The sequence below is a fragment of the Triplophysa rosa genome, linkage group LG16, assembly GCF_024868665.1.
Source record: "Triplophysa rosa linkage group LG16, Trosa_1v2, whole genome shotgun sequence".
Classification (NCBI taxonomy): Eukaryota; Metazoa; Chordata; class Actinopteri; order Cypriniformes; family Nemacheilidae; genus Triplophysa; species Triplophysa rosa.
In genome coordinates, this window is record NC_079905.1 from 3,915,793 (window position 1) to 3,936,282 (window position 20,490).

Here is a 20,490-nt window from a genome sequence, read left to right on the forward strand (position 1 = left end):
AGGATGCAAGCAGTTCTTCAGCGAGGAGGAACGTACCAATGTGTATCCAGGACGGGGGGGGGGGTGTATTAAGAAACGTTATATAATAAAACAATAGAAGCATACACATGCGCTTTAAAGAAGATATAGTTAATTATTTTATTCTGTATGTGTGTATAATATAGCTCTTCTATATTAAATAAGTATGTTTACTGTCTGAGAACACGGACGCAGATGTCTTCTTTACCTATAATGGAAAGCGATTTGTTTAAAGTCGCACTGTAATGTGCGAAAAGGACAAGTGTTTTTAATACGTACAGTACAAGGTAATGATAAACAATATTTTTGCTTGGACATAACAAGTATCGTTTGTCTATGCATGGGAAATGTGCGATTTGATGCAAATTTAACGAAATTAGCTGAAACTAGCGTACATGTCGTGCAAATAGGTCATTTCAACTGCTATGTGGTCTCGTGCTGTTCGCTTTTTGTTCACCAGAGAATACGATCAAACTTTAACCCGTATCAGTTTCATTACAGTGGCATGATGCAAACAATGATGCACGTTTATTTTGTCCAGTCTGAATGACATTGCCATTTGCTTGTTGTAGGTGTCCCATCCCTACAAAAGCATTTATTTATTCGTACGACTGCAGTCCACATGAACAACTTGAATAACCCTGACGACTGGAATATAAGACCAGAGCAACAGGGTGATGGCGGTAGCAGCAAGTGGAATTATGCCCTTCTGGTGCCCATGCTGGGACTCGCTGCCTTTACACTGCGTTCCAAATTATTATGCAAATTGGATTTAAGTGTCGTAAACATTTAATTTTATATTGTTCAATTAAACTTATGGATGGTATTGTGTCTCAGTGCTCTTTGGATCACTGAAATCAATCTCAGACACCTGTGATAAGTAGTTTGCCAGGTGAGCCCAATTAAAGGAAAACTACTTAAGAAGGACGTTCCACATTATTAAGCAGGCCACAGGTTTCAAGCAATATGGGAAAGAAAAAGGATCTGTCTGCTGCCGAAAAGCGTCAAATAGTGCAATGTCTTGGACAAGGTATGAAAACATTAGATATTTCACGAAAACTTAAGCGAGATCATCGTACTGTGAAGAGATTTGTGGCTGATTCAGAGCACAGAAGGGTTCGTGCAGATAAAGGCAGAATGAGGAAGGTTTCTTCCAGACAAATTCATCGGATTAAGAGAGCAGCTGCAAAAATGCCATTGCAAAGCAGCAAACAGGTATTTGAAGCTGCTGGTGCCTCGGGAGTCCCGAAAACCTCAAGGTGTAGGATCCTCCAGATGCTTGCAGTTGTGCATAAACCTACTATTCGGCCACCCCTAACCAATGCTCACAAGCAGAAACGGTTGCAGTGGGCCCACACATACATGAAGACTAATTTTCAAACAGTCTTGTTTACTGATGAGTGCCGTGCAACCCTGGATGGTCCAGATGGATGGAGTAGTGGATGGTTGGTGGATGGCCACCATGTCCCAACAAGGCTGCGACGTCAGCAAGGAGGTGGCGGAGTCATGTTTTGGGCTGGAATCATGGGGAGACAGCTGGTGGGCCCCTTTAGGGTCCCTGAAGGTGTGAAAATGAACTCTGCAAGGTATGTAGAGTTTCTGACTGAGCACTTTCTTCCATGGTACAAAAAGAAGAACCATGCCTTCCGTAGCAAAATCATCTTCATGCATGACAATGCACCATCTCATGCTGCAAAGAATACCTCTGTGTCATTGGCTGCTATGGGCATAAAAGGAGAGAAACTCATGGTGTGGCCACCATCCTCCCCTGACCTCAACCCTATTGAGAACCTTTGGAGCATCCTCAAGCGAAAGATCTATGATGGTGGGAGGCAGTTAGCATCAAAACAGCAGCTCTGGGAGGCTATTCTGACATCCTGCAAAGAAATTCAATCAGAAACTATCCAAAAACTCACAAGTTCAATGGATGCAAGAATTGTGAAGGTGATATCAAAGAAGGGGTCCTATGTTAACATGTAACTTGCCCTGTTAGGATGTTTTTGATTGAAATAGCTTTTGATTTCAGTAAATATGACCTCCTAATGCTGCAAATTCAACAAATGACCATTTTCAGTTTTTTACAACCTATGAAATGTTTTCAAACTCTGTTGTGCATAATAATTTGGAACAGTGCATTTTGAGTTTTTCATTTTTTAAATAAATACTGTTGTCAGTGGGAGGTTTGTTCAATAAAATTCCAAATGTACCCTAACTGTTGATTACTTGAAAATTATACTGACTGTCATTTGCATCGACAAATTAGGAAAACCAGAGAAAGATATCATTTGCATAATAATTTGGAACGCAGTGTATTGGTCTTCAGTAATATTCTAATTTTCTGAGATACTGAATTTGGGATTTTCATTAGTTGTCAGTTTTTAACCTTTAAGTGTTCCAACCCTTCCAATGACTTTTTCTCCAACAAGAGAAAACAAGATAACTCATTTTTGATAAGGTTAAAGAGTACATTCCTCGAGATCATAAAAAATACATTTCATGAAGTGTTTAATTTTGCCGTGTTTGAATGTAAGCAATCTGCCAAGTTGTAAATCCGAAGGTGAACGAATAACAAAGTTATTAGCTTATAAAAAAGGTAATCGACTCTGAATCACGCGAACAAGCCATGACCTGTCCGAATCTTTAACCACAATGTACCTACGTCACTAGAAAAATCCCCGCCTACTGACTGCGAAAACTTAACTCTCTCCTCCCCAAACACTGTACTAGCTCGTTCGTGACGTGTGCATCATGTCTAAGAGAAGCTGTGTTCTATGTAGTGAAACTAAGTCAGTCTTATTTTCACTACCAAAGGAAGAACTTCTGAGGAAAAAATGGTTACTATTTATTTTTCAAACGACACCAAAGGAGTATAAACCGAACGTTTTACTTTGCGCGCGTCATTTTACCGAAGATTGCTTCATCAATCTTGGCGCCTTTACTGCAGGATACATTAAACGTCTTTCCTTAAAAGATGTTGCAATACCAACTTTATTTGGACCTGTAAGCTCCACCGAATCACAACCTGTAAGTGTGACTCTTTATTTTTGTCTTTACTTAAAATTAAATTTGTGTGACGTTATCTCATGTCTGTGTTTAGCTAACGTTACCGTTATTTTTGGGGTTGTTACTGTTTGTTTACCTAACGTTAGCTATAAACTCGTTGCGCTAATGTAAGTGTTCAACCATATTAACTCGCAAAGTCTTTATTTCAAGAACTGCGTGGTGTACTATAGTTATAATAACATCTGAAGATACGAACACCGTACACTGTATGCCGTGATAACTAACTGTTACAAGAGAAGTGTCTAAAACAGTCCTTTTTCTTACTGGCATCTGTATAAGGATTAAAGAATGATTCGTCAGACTCGGGCTCGAACTGGTAAGGTAAAATCGACGCCATCTCTCTCTATACACTGTTAATATCCAACCACCTGCAAACCGTAATACAGCAGTAATGATAGGCGGTCCATTTGCGACACATGCTGAACGCGTTTGACCAATCACAGCAGACTACACTATCTGACCAATCAGATCAGACTACGCTGGCGGAAAGGCGGAGATTACACAGATGAATCGCGGAACGAATCATTTGAGAGTCAGTCAAGAAGTAAGGTAATAAAAACTGCTTATTATTACGAAATAATAGTATTTTTACATCATGTATGTACATAAACTTGTTGTCGGACACTCCATAAACCAAAATAAGCCCTTAAAAATATTGAGGAATGTACTCTTTAACAATTTTTTCAGACAATAAAAGTGAATGGCGACTGAGACTGTCAGTCATTTTGTGTCAACATTCTACCTAACTAAGAATCTCATTTTATACAGGTTTTGGAACAACATGAGCAATGGCAAAATTCTCATTTTAGGGTGTTACTGTTTGTTTTTCGTGGCTGTTTTTAGGGTGGATCTGGTCAAAAGAGTCTCGAAAGGAAATCGAAGAGGCCAAGGTCATGTACGACCAGAACATGGACACCATCCAGAAGGATCTGGAGCTGAAATACCGTCAGACTCTCTCTGAAAACCGCAGAGAAACAGCTCAAATGGAGCTTGATCTAGAGAAAGAACTTCAACGGGCGCATGGGTACCGTCAAGCTCTGGCCTCCCAGGGCCAACGTCTCGAGGAAGAACGGCGAAGCATCAGGTTGGAACGTGAAAGGCTAGAAAATGAGAAATCTAGGCTCTCTGGAGGTCCCGGTGGGGCACTTTTTCACGAGGCATTGGAGAAAGAGAAAGATCGAGAGAGGAGGGCGTCAGTGGCTTTGAAGGAAGTAGAGTACAGGCTGGTGGAGAGGCAGAGGGCCTTTTGCAGTATCTTGGTGCCCCGTGCGAGGAGGGTTGAGTTGGAGAAAGATCTGTTCGTTCGGACGGCCAAAGAGCCTCTTCTTGCTCATCTGGAGATGGAGGATGGCCTCAGGGACATTTTCAAGAATGATCGCAGTTGTGCCGAGCCTCTCAACACAGATGAGCGCAGGAACGGGAGTCTCATGTGGCTGTACCTTAGATACTGGCAGATGCAGGTCACCCTACAAACACACCAGAGAGCAGAAGCTGCTGTCCTTGGCTTGCAGACTAAAAAATAGCAGACGTCAGCAGTGATTAATACAATAGAAACAAATTGCACTTGATCTATATTAATGTCTTATTGACTGCATACTGTCACTGTTATTTGGTGGTGGTGTATTCATTTTTTAATAAACGGTTTTGACAAGGAAAGTGTTTGGTGATTTTTTTCACATTTTGAACGTGTCAATACAGAATCAGTCAAAAGAAAATGTACAATTTCAAAATTTCAAAAAAAAAATTTCAGTTTAGGCTGAATTTTGGTTAGTATGAATTGTTTGATTTTAACAACAATTAGCCTCTACTTGTCTTATTATAGATATTTTTCCAATTCAATTTTATTTATATAGCGCTTTTCACAATGTGCATTGTTCCAAAGCAGCTTTACAGGTGAAAATAAGAAAAACTGACAAAACACAAAAAAGGTCAAACAAATGAACTAAGGCATAGTCCTGACTTAGGCTAAGCCTTATCTATGAAACCGGGCCATAGACTTTTTATATATGCCTTATCCTCACAATAAAAAAATGATTTTAACTCTTAACGTGAAAAAGTTCATTTTAAGATTTATTAACACAAGTTAATTGAGAAGAATCATCGAGAGATGATACAAAACCATTGCAAAGATGAAATCTCCAGTAACTCACATTTTATAGTAAGGGACAGACCAGAAATAGATGAAAATTTGTATCTTATTCTAGAGTTTGAGTTGTTTTGGCTTGCCAGAGCTGGATGGTAACCACTAAATGGAGGTCTACCATAAACCAAACCTGTATATAATTATTTTAGGCTTGTGTACACTACATGAATCGATTAATAACATAATTAAATGCTGTCATCTTTTCCATCTATATTAAAAAAAGATCAGCTAGAAATTTCTCTCTTTTTATGGTTGAAATCTATGACAATGAAATATCACTGAAGTACAGCTAAACAACAACAGGCTATGAGTTTAATCATACACGCATACAAAAAACAACAACAAATGTCATCATTATAGACTTTATTGTCATTAATATATTGATACTTTTGTGGAAACTTTTCTGAGAGATGAGACCCAGATTTGTCGTTGAAAATATTTTATTGCTTGCGAGCGGGAAAATCATATTTACAGAATGTGTAAATTTCGGACAAATCATCAAAGCAATGTCTCTTTATTCTCATAAACTGGCGATTGATCTATGCCACAATTACAATAGTAAGCTACAATTCTTTATTTTTTTGGCCTTTATAGTTTATAGGCTATTGGATATTGAGAGTAAGTTATGCAGTGAGAGAGAGGGGAACACTGGGTTGCACACAGTCCACTGGACCACTGGCTCTGACGTGTATTATAATTTTGATGCCTAATTTTAATTCAATTAAGCAATGAACAATCTGGTTCATGTTTACAATAAAAGTGGGATTTTCCTTTATTTAAAAAAGATTTGCATTTGCAGAACCACTTTAGCCAGTTGAGAATAGTTCATCCTCAAAAAGCGTATAATGCAAAATCACAGCATTATGGAATAAGTCAAATACAGCTAATAGGTTATATAAATAAACACATTCAATCAATAAGAATGCTAAACTTATGGACAGTTGTAAAAATAAAAGCATTTTTTCCATTCAGTCAAAAGGGGTGAAAAATGAAACTGGCCTCTGTATCACAAACATAATAATGTTGTAATGATGTTCCTTCTTGCATGCAAGTAAATGTCCGTATAATGTCTTATTAAGGTTCTGCATTTAGACTTATATACTGTATATATATTACAGCTGTCTTTAGCTTTTGTCACAAACTGCCACTCTTTCAGTTTCACTTTTTTCCTCATTAATTCATGTTTGTTTAACTTACATAACAACTTACATAAAATGCCATGCCTTCTCATAAGTCATGTGATCATTTGTGGTTTATGAAAAAACACACACACACTCAAAATAAGCTTTAAAATTGGAATATTGTTAGATACAAAGGTTTTACTGTTTGTGTCCGAAAAGAAACACATTAAAATCCCTAGACTGAATTAAAGACAATGCACTACCAAGCCATTTTTAAAGAGCAAAACAAAAACTAGACAACCTGAACAGGGTTGAGATTTTCTTTTCAAATGTAAATATGTAAATTATCAGGATCTGCAGAACCAGTCACACCAGAGATGAATAACAGGTGAATGTCATAAAAACAGGATGTTGTACATTATTGTGTTCACTAGTCTACATGCTCAATGTCTAATGCTCGGGGAAAAGGTCAGTGAATCTTAATATGATATATGCACATGATTTAAGGTTTACTTGTACTCAAAACTTGTATTTTCAGAATATGTTTGAAACAGCTCGTTTTTAACAGATTATATTATTATAACATATACATAAACTTGTAGTTAAGAACGGACATTATTCTTATTTTTCTATTCAGTCAAACTAAATGACGTAAGTAGCAGTGAACGTAAAAAAATGAATAGACAAGATGAGCATGGTGGGAATAATAATTGGAACTGGAACTGGAACTGGAACTGGAGTTGGAACTGGTCTCAGCTATTTTTACTGGCTGGCTCTGGACTTGTTTATAGTATGTATACTTGGTTATTTCCACATGTATTTTCTACCTTAAATGCATTAATTGTTTTTGTTGGATTAAGCTTCTTACAGTATAAATTACTTGTTGTATTTTCTTAACAGAAAAGTACATATTACAATAAATAATGTTCTAAAAGCAAACATCAGAGGATGAAATGAAGATTCGTCATCTGAAAGCAAATTATGCAAGTCATAAGAAAGAGTTATCAACTTTAAACATGGAGATCATTCATTTGAGGAGAATCGCTGTGACCAGAGGGAGATCAAATCCATGGGTGTAATTCATAAGGTCTGCAGGTTGTTGTACTACACTAAAATCAAACAAGTGTTGTGTGAAATTGAGTAAAATAAAACACGTAAACTTGTATTCAGTTAATCAAAGGGTTGAAGGTCTTATAAAATAATAAATGTATTATTATTTATTTTTATTTTATTTTATTAGTTTCTTTTGTTTGTTTTCTCTTATTTGTTTGTATATGTTTATGGTAAAAGAGACAATTATGTAAGATTGTAACTCTTCTTAATTTGTGTCTTCAATAAAAACTTATTTGACAAAAAAACAATAATAATAATAATAAATGTGTAATAACATAAGAATGAGTGCTGACACATCATTATTTAATATGTTGACTCACACAGTACCTAAAGTGCTTTGTTTTGTTGCATAACATTGTTACAGGTTAAATACCATTTATTTACCATTTAGTAAAATATCAGTGCTAAATCAAGAATATTTTTAATAAATAGATAAATTTAAACGTGGCTATAAATCACGAGGCTGTGCTTGGTCACAGGCCCTGCATGAATTGTTTGCTTTAAAAAACATATGTATTGGTCTGTCTGAAAGTATCTGTCTGAGTAAAACTGCTCACTGTGGCCAACTGCACAATCTGGGTTATGTTTACAATAAGGTTGGCATTTTTATTTTAAATAAGCTTTGCATTTACAGAACCAGTTTGACCAGTTGAGAATAGTGTATCTTCAAAAAGCATAAAAAAATCACAGCATTATTTGTGATCACATTAGCAAAATATATGAGCTAAAAGGTAATAAAAATATAAGTATTCTATCAATATGAACGCTAACCTTTTGGACAGTTGTAAAAATATTTAGTTTAACAATAAAAGCAAAATTGCTCCCATCCAGTCAAAGGGGCAAACATTACACTGGTGTCTGTTGTATCACAAATATCAAAATAATGTAACAGTGTCCCTTCTTCTCCATGTCTTGTGGTTCTGCATGATTTGACACTTTTTTGGCATTACATCTTTTATTATTGGATTCCACGTTATTTCTCTTCAGCTATTCCTTAGCTTTTGTCACACACCATAAGGTGTGGCACACTGTGTGTCATTTAATTCAACAAAAGTGAAACTGGAAGAGGTCATGTGATCTTTTGTTGCTTTGTCTGATTTTTATTTTCCAAAACAAATGGTTCATGCAAAAATAACTCAAAATAAACTTTACAGTTCTATTCTTTAAAACTGGAATTCTAAAAATATATACAATAAATCGATATAGAGGTTTTCCTATATTATGTGGCCCTTGAAAAACACATAAAAATTCAATTGAATTAAAAATATTGCACTACAAAGCCCTTTTAAAGCGCAAAAGAAACTAGACAAGCCAGTTCGTGTCAACAGGGTTGGGATTTTCCTTTCAAGTTTAAATTAAATAGGATCTGCAAAACCAGTCGCACCAGATGCGAATAATTAAAGGTGAATGTCATAAAACACCATACAGTACAGGATGATGTACACATCATTATGTTCACTATATGCTCTTTAATGTTCAGGGAGAAGGTAAGAGAATCTTATAGTCTATATGGTTAGAGGGGTACTTGTGCAACTGTGGCAGCTCTCAAAAAATGTTGCATTCTCAAGAATGTGTTTGAAGCTTCTAAATAAGTATATTTTAACAGATTATTTTGTTCACATAGCCTACATAAAAAATAAACTTATAGTTTAGAGCTGATATTGTTCTTATTTTATATTCAGTCAGTTTGAACGATATGAATGGCAATGGACGTAATAAGATGAATATTAGTCAAAATAAGCGCGGTGGGAATAATAATTGGAACTGGAACTGGGACTGGAACTGGGGTTGGATCTGGAAGTCGAAATGGCCCCTGCTGGTTTTACTGGCTGGCTCTGGGCTTGGTGTTTGTCGTAAGTGTCTATTTGAATTATTTCTACATGTAGTTTCCACCCAAAATCTATTGATTGCTTTTGTTAACTTGCATTAAAAACATGTGCAAAACAATGTGCACACAGCTTCTTACAGTACAAATGACCTGTTGTATTCTCTGTTAACAGAAAAGTACATAAGCAAAACTCAAAACAAACTATCAGAGGTTGAAATGGAGATTCGTCTTCTGAAAGCAAATGATGAAAGACATCAGAAAGAGTTATCAGATTTAAACACGGAGATTATACATTTGAGGAGGATCATCGTGAGCAGAGGGAGAACAAATCCGTGGGTGTAATTCATAAGGTCTCTGTACACTAAAATCTCTAATAACAACTGGTCCTGGAGCTGAATATAACATGTCAACTCAAATTGAGTTGATAAAAAAATGGATGTCTAAGCCCAGGAAAAAATAAATAGCATAACAACATGAGAATTACTGCTTGACATCTCATTATTTTATATATTGCCCTCAAAGCAAGTAATAATCTTTGAGAATGAAATAAAGACAAATCATCTGAGGCCGAGTGTTGTGGCAGATTTTCTTTTGCAAGCCCTGCATGAACTGTTTAAAATATCGGAATGTATCTGAATAAAGAAAACTTGCCATCAACCACTTGTCTATCTGATTAAGAAAATGCTTCCGTATGTAGCCACCAGAGGGAGACAAAGGTAGGGAAAACCTTGAAGGGGATGGTTCCCCAAAAAATATAAATTATGTCAGTCATACAGAAAGTCAGTCATACAGGTTTGGAATGTCATGAGTACTAAATTTATATTGACTAAATAACAATGTTTTTTGCATGTGCAGTCACGTTTTACCTTATCTTTCAACGTCAAATATATCTTGATTGTTCAGCAAAATGCAATGTGTCAACCTATTGCTTTGTTATAGCATATTACTGGACATAAGGGGGAATCAAAGATGGCAAATCACTGTATGAAACAGAACTTCAAATGGGTTATTGGCTTTTTTAAACTACTGTATATAGTTGTACATTATTAAACATTTCAATCTCATGCATTCACTCACATAGAAAATGCCACAGAATGTCATTACTAGATAGGCTTTATTGTGATTAATACATTGATACATAATCATCTGTGAGGGTTTATTGAAGGGATTATTGATCTATTTGAGATTCCACATAACCATCAAATACTATTCTGGAAGACCAGGAGGGCCCTGAGGATCATCTCAGAGCTTCGACTCCAAGATCCTATGACATGCAGAGAGCATCAGACCTTCATAACAAGACACCGGTCATAACAGTTCGGTCAAATTTTTGGGCCTGTTTTCAGCTGGCATTTCTCTGCATAAACCTCCAGGTTGAATACGGTTCATAAAAGGGCATTCATTACACTTACACTCCATAAACCTGTATTTTGGTCGTTTGGGTGTCAAGTGCCCTGGGTGGCTCTTTGTAAATATTGCAGTAAGTGGTCTTCTCATGCCAGCACTCATCCATAAGCCCTGGAGATTGTCACCAGTCTCTCATCACCCTCGTCGCATCGCAAACACCCAGGTCACCTTATATACGGTTCCTAGGTTACTGTCGACATAAAGAGCCGGTCTCTTGAGACCCCTCCGTCACCAGCGAAGGGCTTCAAGTTGACATTGGATTAGTGTTTACATCTTGTGCATATAGAAATATTTATTGGAACAAATTTACAAGGAAAATGTACAATTCAGATTATACTTATAAGGATAGTAGCGCAAACCATATCACTGTCACACATAACAGCGATACGTCAGATAGTTATGTACACAGTACACTAATAGAGATATAAATATATAATTGCTATATGTATTTATATATGCGTATATATACTTCCCCAATTCCAGTGAAATCAGTCTGTTCCTTCTCATTGACCTGTACATGGGTCACCTGCCTTGACGCCAAGACGAAAGAAAAGAATTTATAGGCGGATATTGAGATAAGGGCACCACACAGGTTGCATGTTATTTCACATTTTTACAGCAACACGGTATTGAATATTACAATAAGTAATGACACGTGATTATACAGAGCCTGTGTGAGACATCTCAATAACAGGGCTTGTGAGGTTAGATATCATGTGCTCGATATAGACGCAGTGCTACAGGTGAGTAGGGTTGTATTTCAGGTCTTGAAACCCCAAATTGGATGAGCTACATTTCTTTGTACAAACATTCAGGAACGTCCATCGCCGCCCTTCCTTATCCTCAAGACCGGAGGACCTCAGGCAGCAAATGGGTTTAAGACAGGTTCACGACCTCAATCCGCCTGGATGTAGGTCAAACGAACCTTCTATTGAGACCGCAGGATCACACACAGCAAAATTCACCACCCATCTCGGCAATTCCAGAAATGAAGGGCACTGTACATTGGATTTCTGGGCTTCTTTGCTGATATTGCCTCCTATTGTCATTTATTTGAAAAGTCTATGATGCAGGGTGCGTTATTCAAAAGCCCAGATCTCAATGTCCTGCACGTAGAAGTCTTCTGTTTTAGAGAGCATTGGATTTCCAAAGGTCTTACATGAGTGAGTTCTGCCATGATAGAGGTCTCCATCCAACCACAAACCAAACTCACCTCTGAAGAGAGAAGAGAGAGCAAATGTAGGCATCTTTGATTTATAAACACAGATTATGGCAACGCATCATCCATACATACCCTCCACCACCAAAGGCTAAGGAGTCTGGATCTCCTTTCATGAAGAATAAGTTGTCACCGGTCCATTTGAAAACCTAGAAACGTGCAACGTCTTTATTCTCATAAACCGGTGCATTTCTTCATAAATTGTATAAAACATACTTGGGTTTAAAAGAATGACACCACTAGTAAACATGCTTCATTTAATTTGAAGTACATTTCTTCCAATTTAATCCAATATATTTTCATAGGTCTACATTATATTGGCCACACACACTTCTCTTTAGATTTTGTCATCTGCTTTGACTACTGGTCATTGTACGACAAAATGCATAAATAAAACTGTAGATATTTGACGTAAACTTTCACATACCGGTCCATCAAAGCCCTTCACGTATACCTAATCTATTCTCACCTTAAAGTCTGGGCAGAAGGTGAAGAGGAAGGTCTCTCCGGTGCCATAGAAGCCATCACTGACTTTAAACGGTTCGGAAGCAAGTGCTCCAAACAGCTACAAAAACAACACACAACTTGTATGAACCAGAACATTTGACACATGAATGAATATTTATAAATTATGCAAATATAGAGAGAACGAAAAACAAATTTGCATAGAAAAATGGCCATTTCAATCTCAAATGTGACCCGGACCACAAAACCAGTCTTAAGGGTCAGTACTTTGAAATTCAGATTTATACATAATCTGAAAGCTGAATCATCTTTCCATATGTGGTGTATGGTTTGTTAGAATAGGACAATCTTTGGATATGACTACTTGAAAATCTGGACCCTGAGGGTGCAAAAAACTTGAAATATTGAGAAAATCGCCTTTGAAGTTGTTAATCAGAAGCGCTGTAGCAGGCCGTTGCAAAGAAGAAACAGGTTTGTTTTAACACTCTCTATTGGCTTAATGCTGCAATAACGTTGTGGAAAGTAGATAAACCCGAAAGCTGAACTTGAGCGGGTAATTCTCAAAGAGCGGGCAGCAGCGAGTGATGTTCGCAACTTTGTCAAGTTTTGATATATTTACGGTAGGAAATTTACACAATATCTTCATGGAACATAATCTTTACTTAATATACTAATGATTTTTGGCATTAAAAAAAGATAATTTCATAAATTACAATGTATTGTTGGCTATCGCTACCCGTGTTACTTATGACACAAATTGATCTCTCTTTCAAAGAATGCAAAAGAGAACCTAAAGCATACCTGCCCATCACTGTCTTTGATGACCATGAGAACTGGAGAGTCCTGACCCTGCATGGTCCGATACAAGCTCTTGATACTCATGCCGTGATTGGATGTGCTGAACGCTAAAGACCAGGGATAGCCGATTGTCCTGGGGGGCAGGTGCTTGGCCAGCTGAGAATTGGGGGGAAAGGTCAGAGATGAGTAACGGACCCCCCAAATTAATAAAGGCAAATCATTACAGCAGCATGACCTTGAATTAAAGAAACTTTGGGGTATGACTTGGAAATGCAAGTGTAACGAAAAATAATGGCTTTGGCGGGCAAATTACAATCAAAATGCCAGAGGTAGGAACGAAAATGTCACAGGAGACCCCTGAGAACTCCTAAAGATGAAGGGCAGCTCATCGTTCAATAGAGAAGTTGAATAGATTGTGAAGTCTGGGCATTGGAGAGTTGAATATAAATGAGGTGTACAGACAGATATGGGCAGACACGGGTCCCAGACAGATTAGCGATAAGCATTTATACTTGCCTTTTCAATCTGCTCCGGTTGCAGTAGGACACTGGGCTCATTCAGATGGGGTCTGAATATCTCTGGTTCTGGGTCACTTTTTACCATAAGTTTAGAGTTCACCTCCTCCTTGGTTGTGATCTAAATAAAAAAAGAAAGAAGTACACATGAGCACAGTTGTGTTATTTGTTTTGCCCAAAATTTCACGAACATCATCTTGTATTGAGAGTATGTAGAGTGAATTAAGCTCCAATTTACCATGCTTTTTCAAATATTTTCCAAATATAAAACACTTCATCTAATGGCACAAACCAAACCATTACATTAATAATACTGTAAAACCAGTACTCTCGATATAAGAGAATGTTCCAGAATTTTGATGGTATCGTGCCCCCACCACTGGGGTCAACAAAAGCAATTCAGCTCAAAGGAGAAACTCTACATGGACTACGAGCAGGACATGAGGAGTGAAGTTCGCTGATGCACACATTACAAGTCAAAAGCATCTTCATTTCAATTTGGTAATGTGTGCTTCTACGTCAGTATTTACCCCAACTGATGTAGAAAAGGGAAGGATGGATGGAGATCAGCATGGTTTGATTGACAGGAAAGGTTCCAAGGGAAGAATTATTCCTGAGGTTATGGAATGACCAGCATCTCAGCAGGAGAATAAGGGTTCGATTTGCAGGAAAAAAGGGAAGTTCGCCAATAGCGATGCAAACCAAGGCAAATACCCAAGGACCAAGACAATAAAACCAAGGTTTATAGTTAACTATTAAAACATTTCTGTTAATTGAAATCAAATAAAATGTAGTAAAACTATGGGGGAAATTATTCTTTTTTTTTTTTTAGAAAAATTGTATACTGAATGAAAAGAAATGCTGCCTTAGCGATAAACTGAAATAAACCGAAGCACTAAAATTATTAACTGGAAATAAAAAAACTAAACCTCAACACCAGTATAAAAAATTAAATAATAAAATAACACACTACATTAAGAGAAAAAGTATATTTAAAACCTAATTTAGAATAATAATAAAACTAGAATAAAAACTTGTTTGCTTGATCTTTACAGCTTTGCGTCAAGATACACAGTCTTGGATGTTTGCAGGGTTAGTGTGACCACATCATCACACTTTAAGGAATAAAGTTTTCCTTTAAAGTCAACATGAAACAGCCATCACAAACTATTTTGATCAATATCCTCTTTTGCTTTTAAATATTAGAAACCATAATGAAACAGGACTTTATATCTATTAGGAATGTGGGCGTAGACGGAACGCAAGAACTTGCCAAAACTATTCGTTAGATTTAAGAAAAGCTGCATTAACCAAAACACAATGGTCCGTCTGGCTACTTTAGGAAAGATGTTTAGAGGTACAGTATTGTAAATGTACGTAAAAAATGTGTTGTTGGATTTCATGTTGACTTTGAGTGTGATCAATGCTGTCTGGAGAGTAAATCATAACAAACACTGCAGTCAAGTGCAACTTTATTTCATTTTTGATCAACGGCATTATGCAACTTATAACTGTGATAATTCATTTGCATCAATTATCACTTCTATCCCTTCATCTTTAAACCATTTAAAACTGAAATGCCACTAAACCATCCTGTGAGGTTTGAGTGTGCATCATGGCATGTGGCACCTGAAGGCGTTTGCAGAGCGAGCGGAGGTCCTCGCTGTTTAGTGCATCTATCCGTCGATAGTACTCAGTAACGGACACTACCTAATGCACAGACAGAAGAATTGTGAGCCATGAGAGCCGACCGAACAAATAACAACTTAAACACGAGGGGAAGGTCGAAGACCCAAAGCGATGCAGCTGAGGAGATGGAGTAAGTAAGTGCGCTTGCTATTCCTCTTCTGCTTATAAACGTGGTGACCAAGGGTCATGTTCACAATGCAGAATTTCATTACAGCTGTTCAACATACCAAGACCAATACAAGAAGTAATAAATGAGGAATGATGAAATATACGTCAAATCCACCTGACCCATGTGTGCAGACAGACAGCTGCATGGAGACCAGGCAGTCAGATTAGATCTCACACAGCAAATAAGCTTTACTCTAACAGGATTCACCTTCCGAGATCAAAACACACATGTAAACGACATCTCCATCAACCTGCCCAAGTCCAGATGCTCTGCATACGTCACATCTCAAAGCAACAGAAAACCGCATTTCAAAAGCTAACATCTATTCTTACGTTGATGCAACCTAAATGATTCACAATTACGTGCTATTTTGTACAAAGGTTCATAAGAAGCGCGTTTTATGTATTCAGTGTTGTTATTTTCGGACGCCATTTGTTTTGTTTATTTATTTTTTGCGTAAAACCGCGTCTGGCAGGCGTCTCGCCCTTTGCGTCGCGTCTTGCAGGCGTCGTTGCCCTTTGCGTCGCGTCTCGCTGTTTTTCCATTTCGCGTGAAATTCGTAAAATGACAAAGTTTGAACTTTAAAAAACGGGTATCAAGACCCGCGCGTTCGTTTCCTTTCGGCTGTTGTGCGTCTTCTTAACGTGTTTGACAATAACAACAAACTTAAAAGTATAAGCCATATCGTTGCACATTCAACGCACACACATAAAGAATACAGTGCATGTTTTCATTACCAAGCCAAAGCTGTATTTAGGCGTCGGCTGAAACCCCTCCTTAATTCTTCTGGAGAAAAACATGACTTCTGCAGAGACTTCTGTCCCGGGACATGCGCGTTTCTATCCGATACAGACACGCTTTGAAGTGAACTGCAGCTTTGCGCTGTTTATATCCCACACTGACCAATAGAAGTGCGTGAACTCATGTGACCCTTTCCTCTGACCGGCCCAAGCAAGAGGAGGTTCAGGGTTTGAAATAAACATTAATATTTATAAAACATTAAAATATTAATTTGAGAACCGCCATAATAAAAAATGCAGAAAAGATTTAGCTAATTGTTACCATTATAAAGAAATTGTAAATATTTGAACAAAAAATATTTTTTATATACTGTATAAAAATTCGAATAAATCATGTGAATGCCTCGCTGATTGGCTCAAACTAATCACGTTTGCTCTTAAAACAAATAAATAGAAATATGAAAAAGTAAGCTTTTTAATATTATATTATGAATATAATGTAGCAGTCAAATAGTACTGCTAACCTATAGGTTGTTTTAGGAGGGGTGATGAAATGCTTACATGAAGTGCTTACTGAACACCATAAGAACCAAGCCAAACACACATTACAATGAAAGATGACATTACATCCCAGTTCAACACCCTATGGACGATAAATATGTCATTAAGACACTGTGCAAACTACATGGACATTAACAATGGCTGGGAACAGAAAACTCATGCGTTTATACTTAAATGTTAGTATGTGCATAAACATGGTTCGTCGGTAACGGAGGAGCTCTGAGGACAGAACTCTGAAAGAAGGACACACAAACACACAAGAACACAGACTCCAGCGCTGCAGTGAATAACACACTCGTGTGGGGAGAACAGACACAACATAAGCATCATGAATACAATGTGTGTATAACATCGATAACAAACATCAGCACAATTATCCAAACATAACAGTAGAAAATCAACTTGATCTATTATGTAATGCATAAAACATGCAAAAATATTTAAGAATGACTTAAGTGTCCAAGCACTCTTTGGGCCCACAGTATATTAAATTACCAAATATATTAATAATATACAGTACATATTTGAAGAGTTTGGATCCAAAATGAGAACTTTTCAAAATTTTCAAAAATCATGGTTTTTATTATTTTATCATGTTTTTATGGTGTTTTATTGTGTTAGTTAGCTGTATTTTTTTGTTATTATGGCTTAAATCAAAGCAAACCAACTGCAGTTTGATTGATGTTAATTGTAATGCACAATAAAAAAAACATGATTTTGGATTTTTTTTTAAACAGAGTTATCTCATTTTGGAACCAAACTCTTCATTTATATTATAAATACACAAGCAACATATGAGGTTTAGAAATGCTTTCTACATTTGGTATTTTAATTTAATCATATTCTGTTTAGTTTTAGGTTATCGTACCACAGCCGCTCTTACCTCCCAGTCTTTGTAGGTAATATCAGGCACTGGTTTGTCCAGGTGCCCACTTTCAGCCTCCTGGTTCTTTTTCACCACTACAAACCCAGGCTCCCGGGTCACTCCCCCCAAACCTTCTCCATACACATCAGGGGTCCACTGGACAAAGAATGCATACAGGTGGTCTGACCTATAGGAAATACAAATGAGAGATCATCAGCTTTTCATACACGTTTCGCTACTTTTCACTTTGAATTTGTAAATCTCCATAACTCCAGCACACATTTGAGGCTTACATTATAAAATAAAAGTTTACTTATTTATTCATTTCTATACTGACATCTCACTCAAGCTAATGCATGCATGCGCGTACTCTGATATACCACTTTGCTCAATTGCTTTACTCAATTTTTTAAATGATGTGTCAACAACATCTTATAGGTAATTGCACCATGTTGACAGTGATGAAACCCAGTCCTGCATGTGGTATTAAAAGACAAAGACTCACCTATTGTCACCTACTAAAATAATTACACACAAAAGCTCATACAAACAAGCATACAAACTGTATAAGTGCAGACACACACACACACACACACAAATGGTCCGGTCATGGATGGATTTGGTCGAGCTCCAAAGGTTTCCTGGGGATATTTGGCGCAGCTTTCAGGCTTTAGCAAGTACACACATACACATAAAGTACACTCGCTAACATGCATGCTAGAATGCACCCAGAATACTCTCCTGCGGTGCAAAAGTAAATAAGTGGACCATTGCATGGTACCTCAAACACATGATGCGACCAGTCACGTAACTGGGTCAGACAACAGTGGGGCAGTTATCAGTGCCACCCTTCCCATAACCACAAGCTTATGATACAATATCAGGCATTTAATTCATGAAGCACAGATCTCTTGCACGCAAATACATACTTGCATGACATAAATCAAAATTGAATTTAAAAAACATGAAGGAGTCAATAGTTGTTAGACAAAAGTGTGCGATTTTAATTTTCAGGCTTAATTGATACAACATTGCTTTAGCCACGTAGAATGGGTTTGAGCCCTGACAAAACGGCTACTGATAAACAAATGATAAACAAATGTACGACTGTAAGTTTCTTTGCCAATTGTGTTTGCATAAATGTACATGTACACTTCAAACAGATCACACATAGTCATTAAAAAGGAATAATATTACAAACTGCCTTCAAATAAGGATCATATCATTTTTGCAAGTGCTTGCTCCAGGGTGAAAAATGTATCTATGCATAATTTAGTTTTGAGATGAAAACATATGCAGCATGTAAATCTCTCATAATTTTTTTAGAGTGGCTGAATAGATGTATTATATAGAAGCAAAAGATTCCAGATCACAAGGCTTTGAGTTCGAGCATTAGATTAGTATGTCAAGTAATTAGACTCGGTCATTCAGTGTCTATGGATTAATCCAGTTTCTTAAAGACACTAGGGCCCGGTTTCACAGACAAGGCTTAAGGCTAGTCCCAGACTAAAATGAATGTGGGACCTGTCTTAACAGAAAATAACTTGCCCAGAAATATCTTAAAATATATCAGTGCCATTGTTTTGTCTCAGGATGCACACCAGTCATGTTTTCTTCTAGTGCATCCTATAAATATCTTAATTCAACTAAGGCATAGTCCTGGTTTAAGATAAAATGTGTCTGTGAAACCTAGGATTGACATAGAATAACCCACAGATTCATGTAAGGATAAAAATCACAATCTAAGAAACCCAATCCTTGGAAATCTCTTATTAGGGCTTTAGATCACATATACGAATGAAATGAAGGAATATTAGGGGAAAATAAATGAAACAAAATGAACAAGAAAAACACTGTAGTGTTAATAAGACACATTAACACATAATTAGGGCTGAAAAAACTAAGGCTCTATTAGTAATATACAATAAAATTATATGCAGATGGTAGCAGAGATACTTTGATAAGGCTTAAACGTTTTTGGCCAGAAAATTAAGAACCATTTACACATTTACACGGACAGTTCACCCCAAAATAAAAGTCTCACCTTTATGTTATTTCAAACCTGTATTACTTTCTTTCTTCTGCAGAACACAGAAGATATTTTGAGGAATGTTGGTAACCAAACAACATGGTCCCTATTGATTTCCATAAACAAAACCACTGAGACATTTCTCAAAATATCTTCTTTTGTGTTCCAATAAAAAAAGTTTTTGAACAAACATATGGGCGAATAAATTCTGACTGCATTTTGTTTTTGGGTGAACTAACCCTTTAAACCCCATAAATATTCTCGACGTGGGTCCAAAGCAGTAGGTCAGTAAACAAACAACATGACATTTTCGTCACCTGAGCGGGAAACAACACTGACCTCTCAGAAGGAACGGCGAACCAGTACTCGTGTTTCCTGTCTCGCTGGGCGTACTGCTGCATGGATGCGCTGGCATGGGAAATAAAGGTCTTCCGCATGGCCCTGCCAACCCTCAGACACAGGAACTTATGCGATTTGGACTTCCGCTTGGACCCTGACGCAACTGGGACGGGGAAAAAAAAACAGCACAGAGTCTGCACCACTTTATTCACTATGTCAGAAGGTAAAATTGAGACATAAATATTGCATGCTACTTGATTCATTTAGATTCTAGTACACCGCACTTATGCATGCGTCAGCTAAATAAGCTGTCATGTTGAGTGAGATGAAGTTGTTAGCGTGCTGGAGAGGGTTTAATAAATGGTATAAATTCAATCGGTGGAACTACGGACGAGTCAATAATACCCA

At 37.2% G+C, this 20,490-nt stretch overlaps 2 protein-coding genes and 1 long non-coding RNA gene across 7 annotated transcripts in view; 2 read left to right on the plus strand and 1 right to left on the minus strand.

The window, feature by feature from the left end:
* Nucleotides 1-94: 94 nt before the first annotated feature.
* ccdc127b (coiled-coil domain containing 127b) lies at nt 95-4,728 on the plus strand. 4 transcript variants are annotated; one of them, XM_057354958.1, is made up of 3 exons: nt 95-305; nt 591-764; nt 3,925-4,728. In XM_057354958.1, the coding sequence occupies exons 2-3, from the start codon at nt 641-643 to the stop codon at nt 4,602-4,604; spliced, it is 804 nt and encodes a 267-aa protein (XP_057210941.1). In that variant the 5' UTR covers nt 95-305; nt 591-640; the 3' UTR covers nt 4,605-4,728. The 4 variants fall into 4 exon arrangements, 2 of the variants coding, with proteins under 2 accessions (XP_057210941.1, XP_057210940.1); XR_008964538.1 differs by lacking the exon at nt 591-764 and having other exon boundaries at nt 3,925-4,031; XM_057354957.1 differs by lacking the exon at nt 3,925-4,728 and having other exon boundaries at nt 591-2,326.
* A 1,981-nt stretch (nt 4,729-6,709) lies between these two features.
* Nucleotides 6,710-7,674, plus strand: LOC130567394 (uncharacterized). Its single transcript, XR_008964579.1, has 3 exons — nt 6,710-6,813; nt 6,983-7,135; nt 7,246-7,674. It is a non-coding gene; the product is annotated as an uncharacterized LOC130567394 (long non-coding RNA).
* Nucleotides 7,675-10,387: 2,713 nt separating this feature from the next.
* Nucleotides 10,388-20,490, minus strand: part of oxr1b (oxidation resistance 1b) — a 36,364-nt gene continuing 26,261 nt past the window's right edge. The window contains exons 10-17 of one of the 2 annotated variants that reach the window (XM_057354932.1): nt 20,083-20,245; nt 17,733-17,901; nt 15,320-15,400; nt 13,692-13,811; nt 13,179-13,331; nt 12,382-12,477; nt 11,988-12,061; nt 10,388-11,908 (exon numbers count right to left, since the gene is read on the minus strand). In XM_057354932.1, coding sequence (XP_057210915.1) covers nt 11,773-11,908; nt 11,988-12,061; nt 12,382-12,477; nt 13,179-13,331; nt 13,692-13,811; nt 15,320-15,400; nt 17,733-17,901; nt 20,083-20,245 — 992 coding nt within the window. In that variant the 3' untranslated portion in view covers nt 10,388-11,772. The remainder of the gene's footprint in view (nt 11,909-11,987; nt 12,062-12,381; nt 12,478-13,178; nt 13,332-13,691; nt 13,812-15,319; nt 15,401-17,732; nt 17,902-20,082; nt 20,246-20,490) is intronic. The other variant, XM_057354933.1, reaches the window with a different exon arrangement.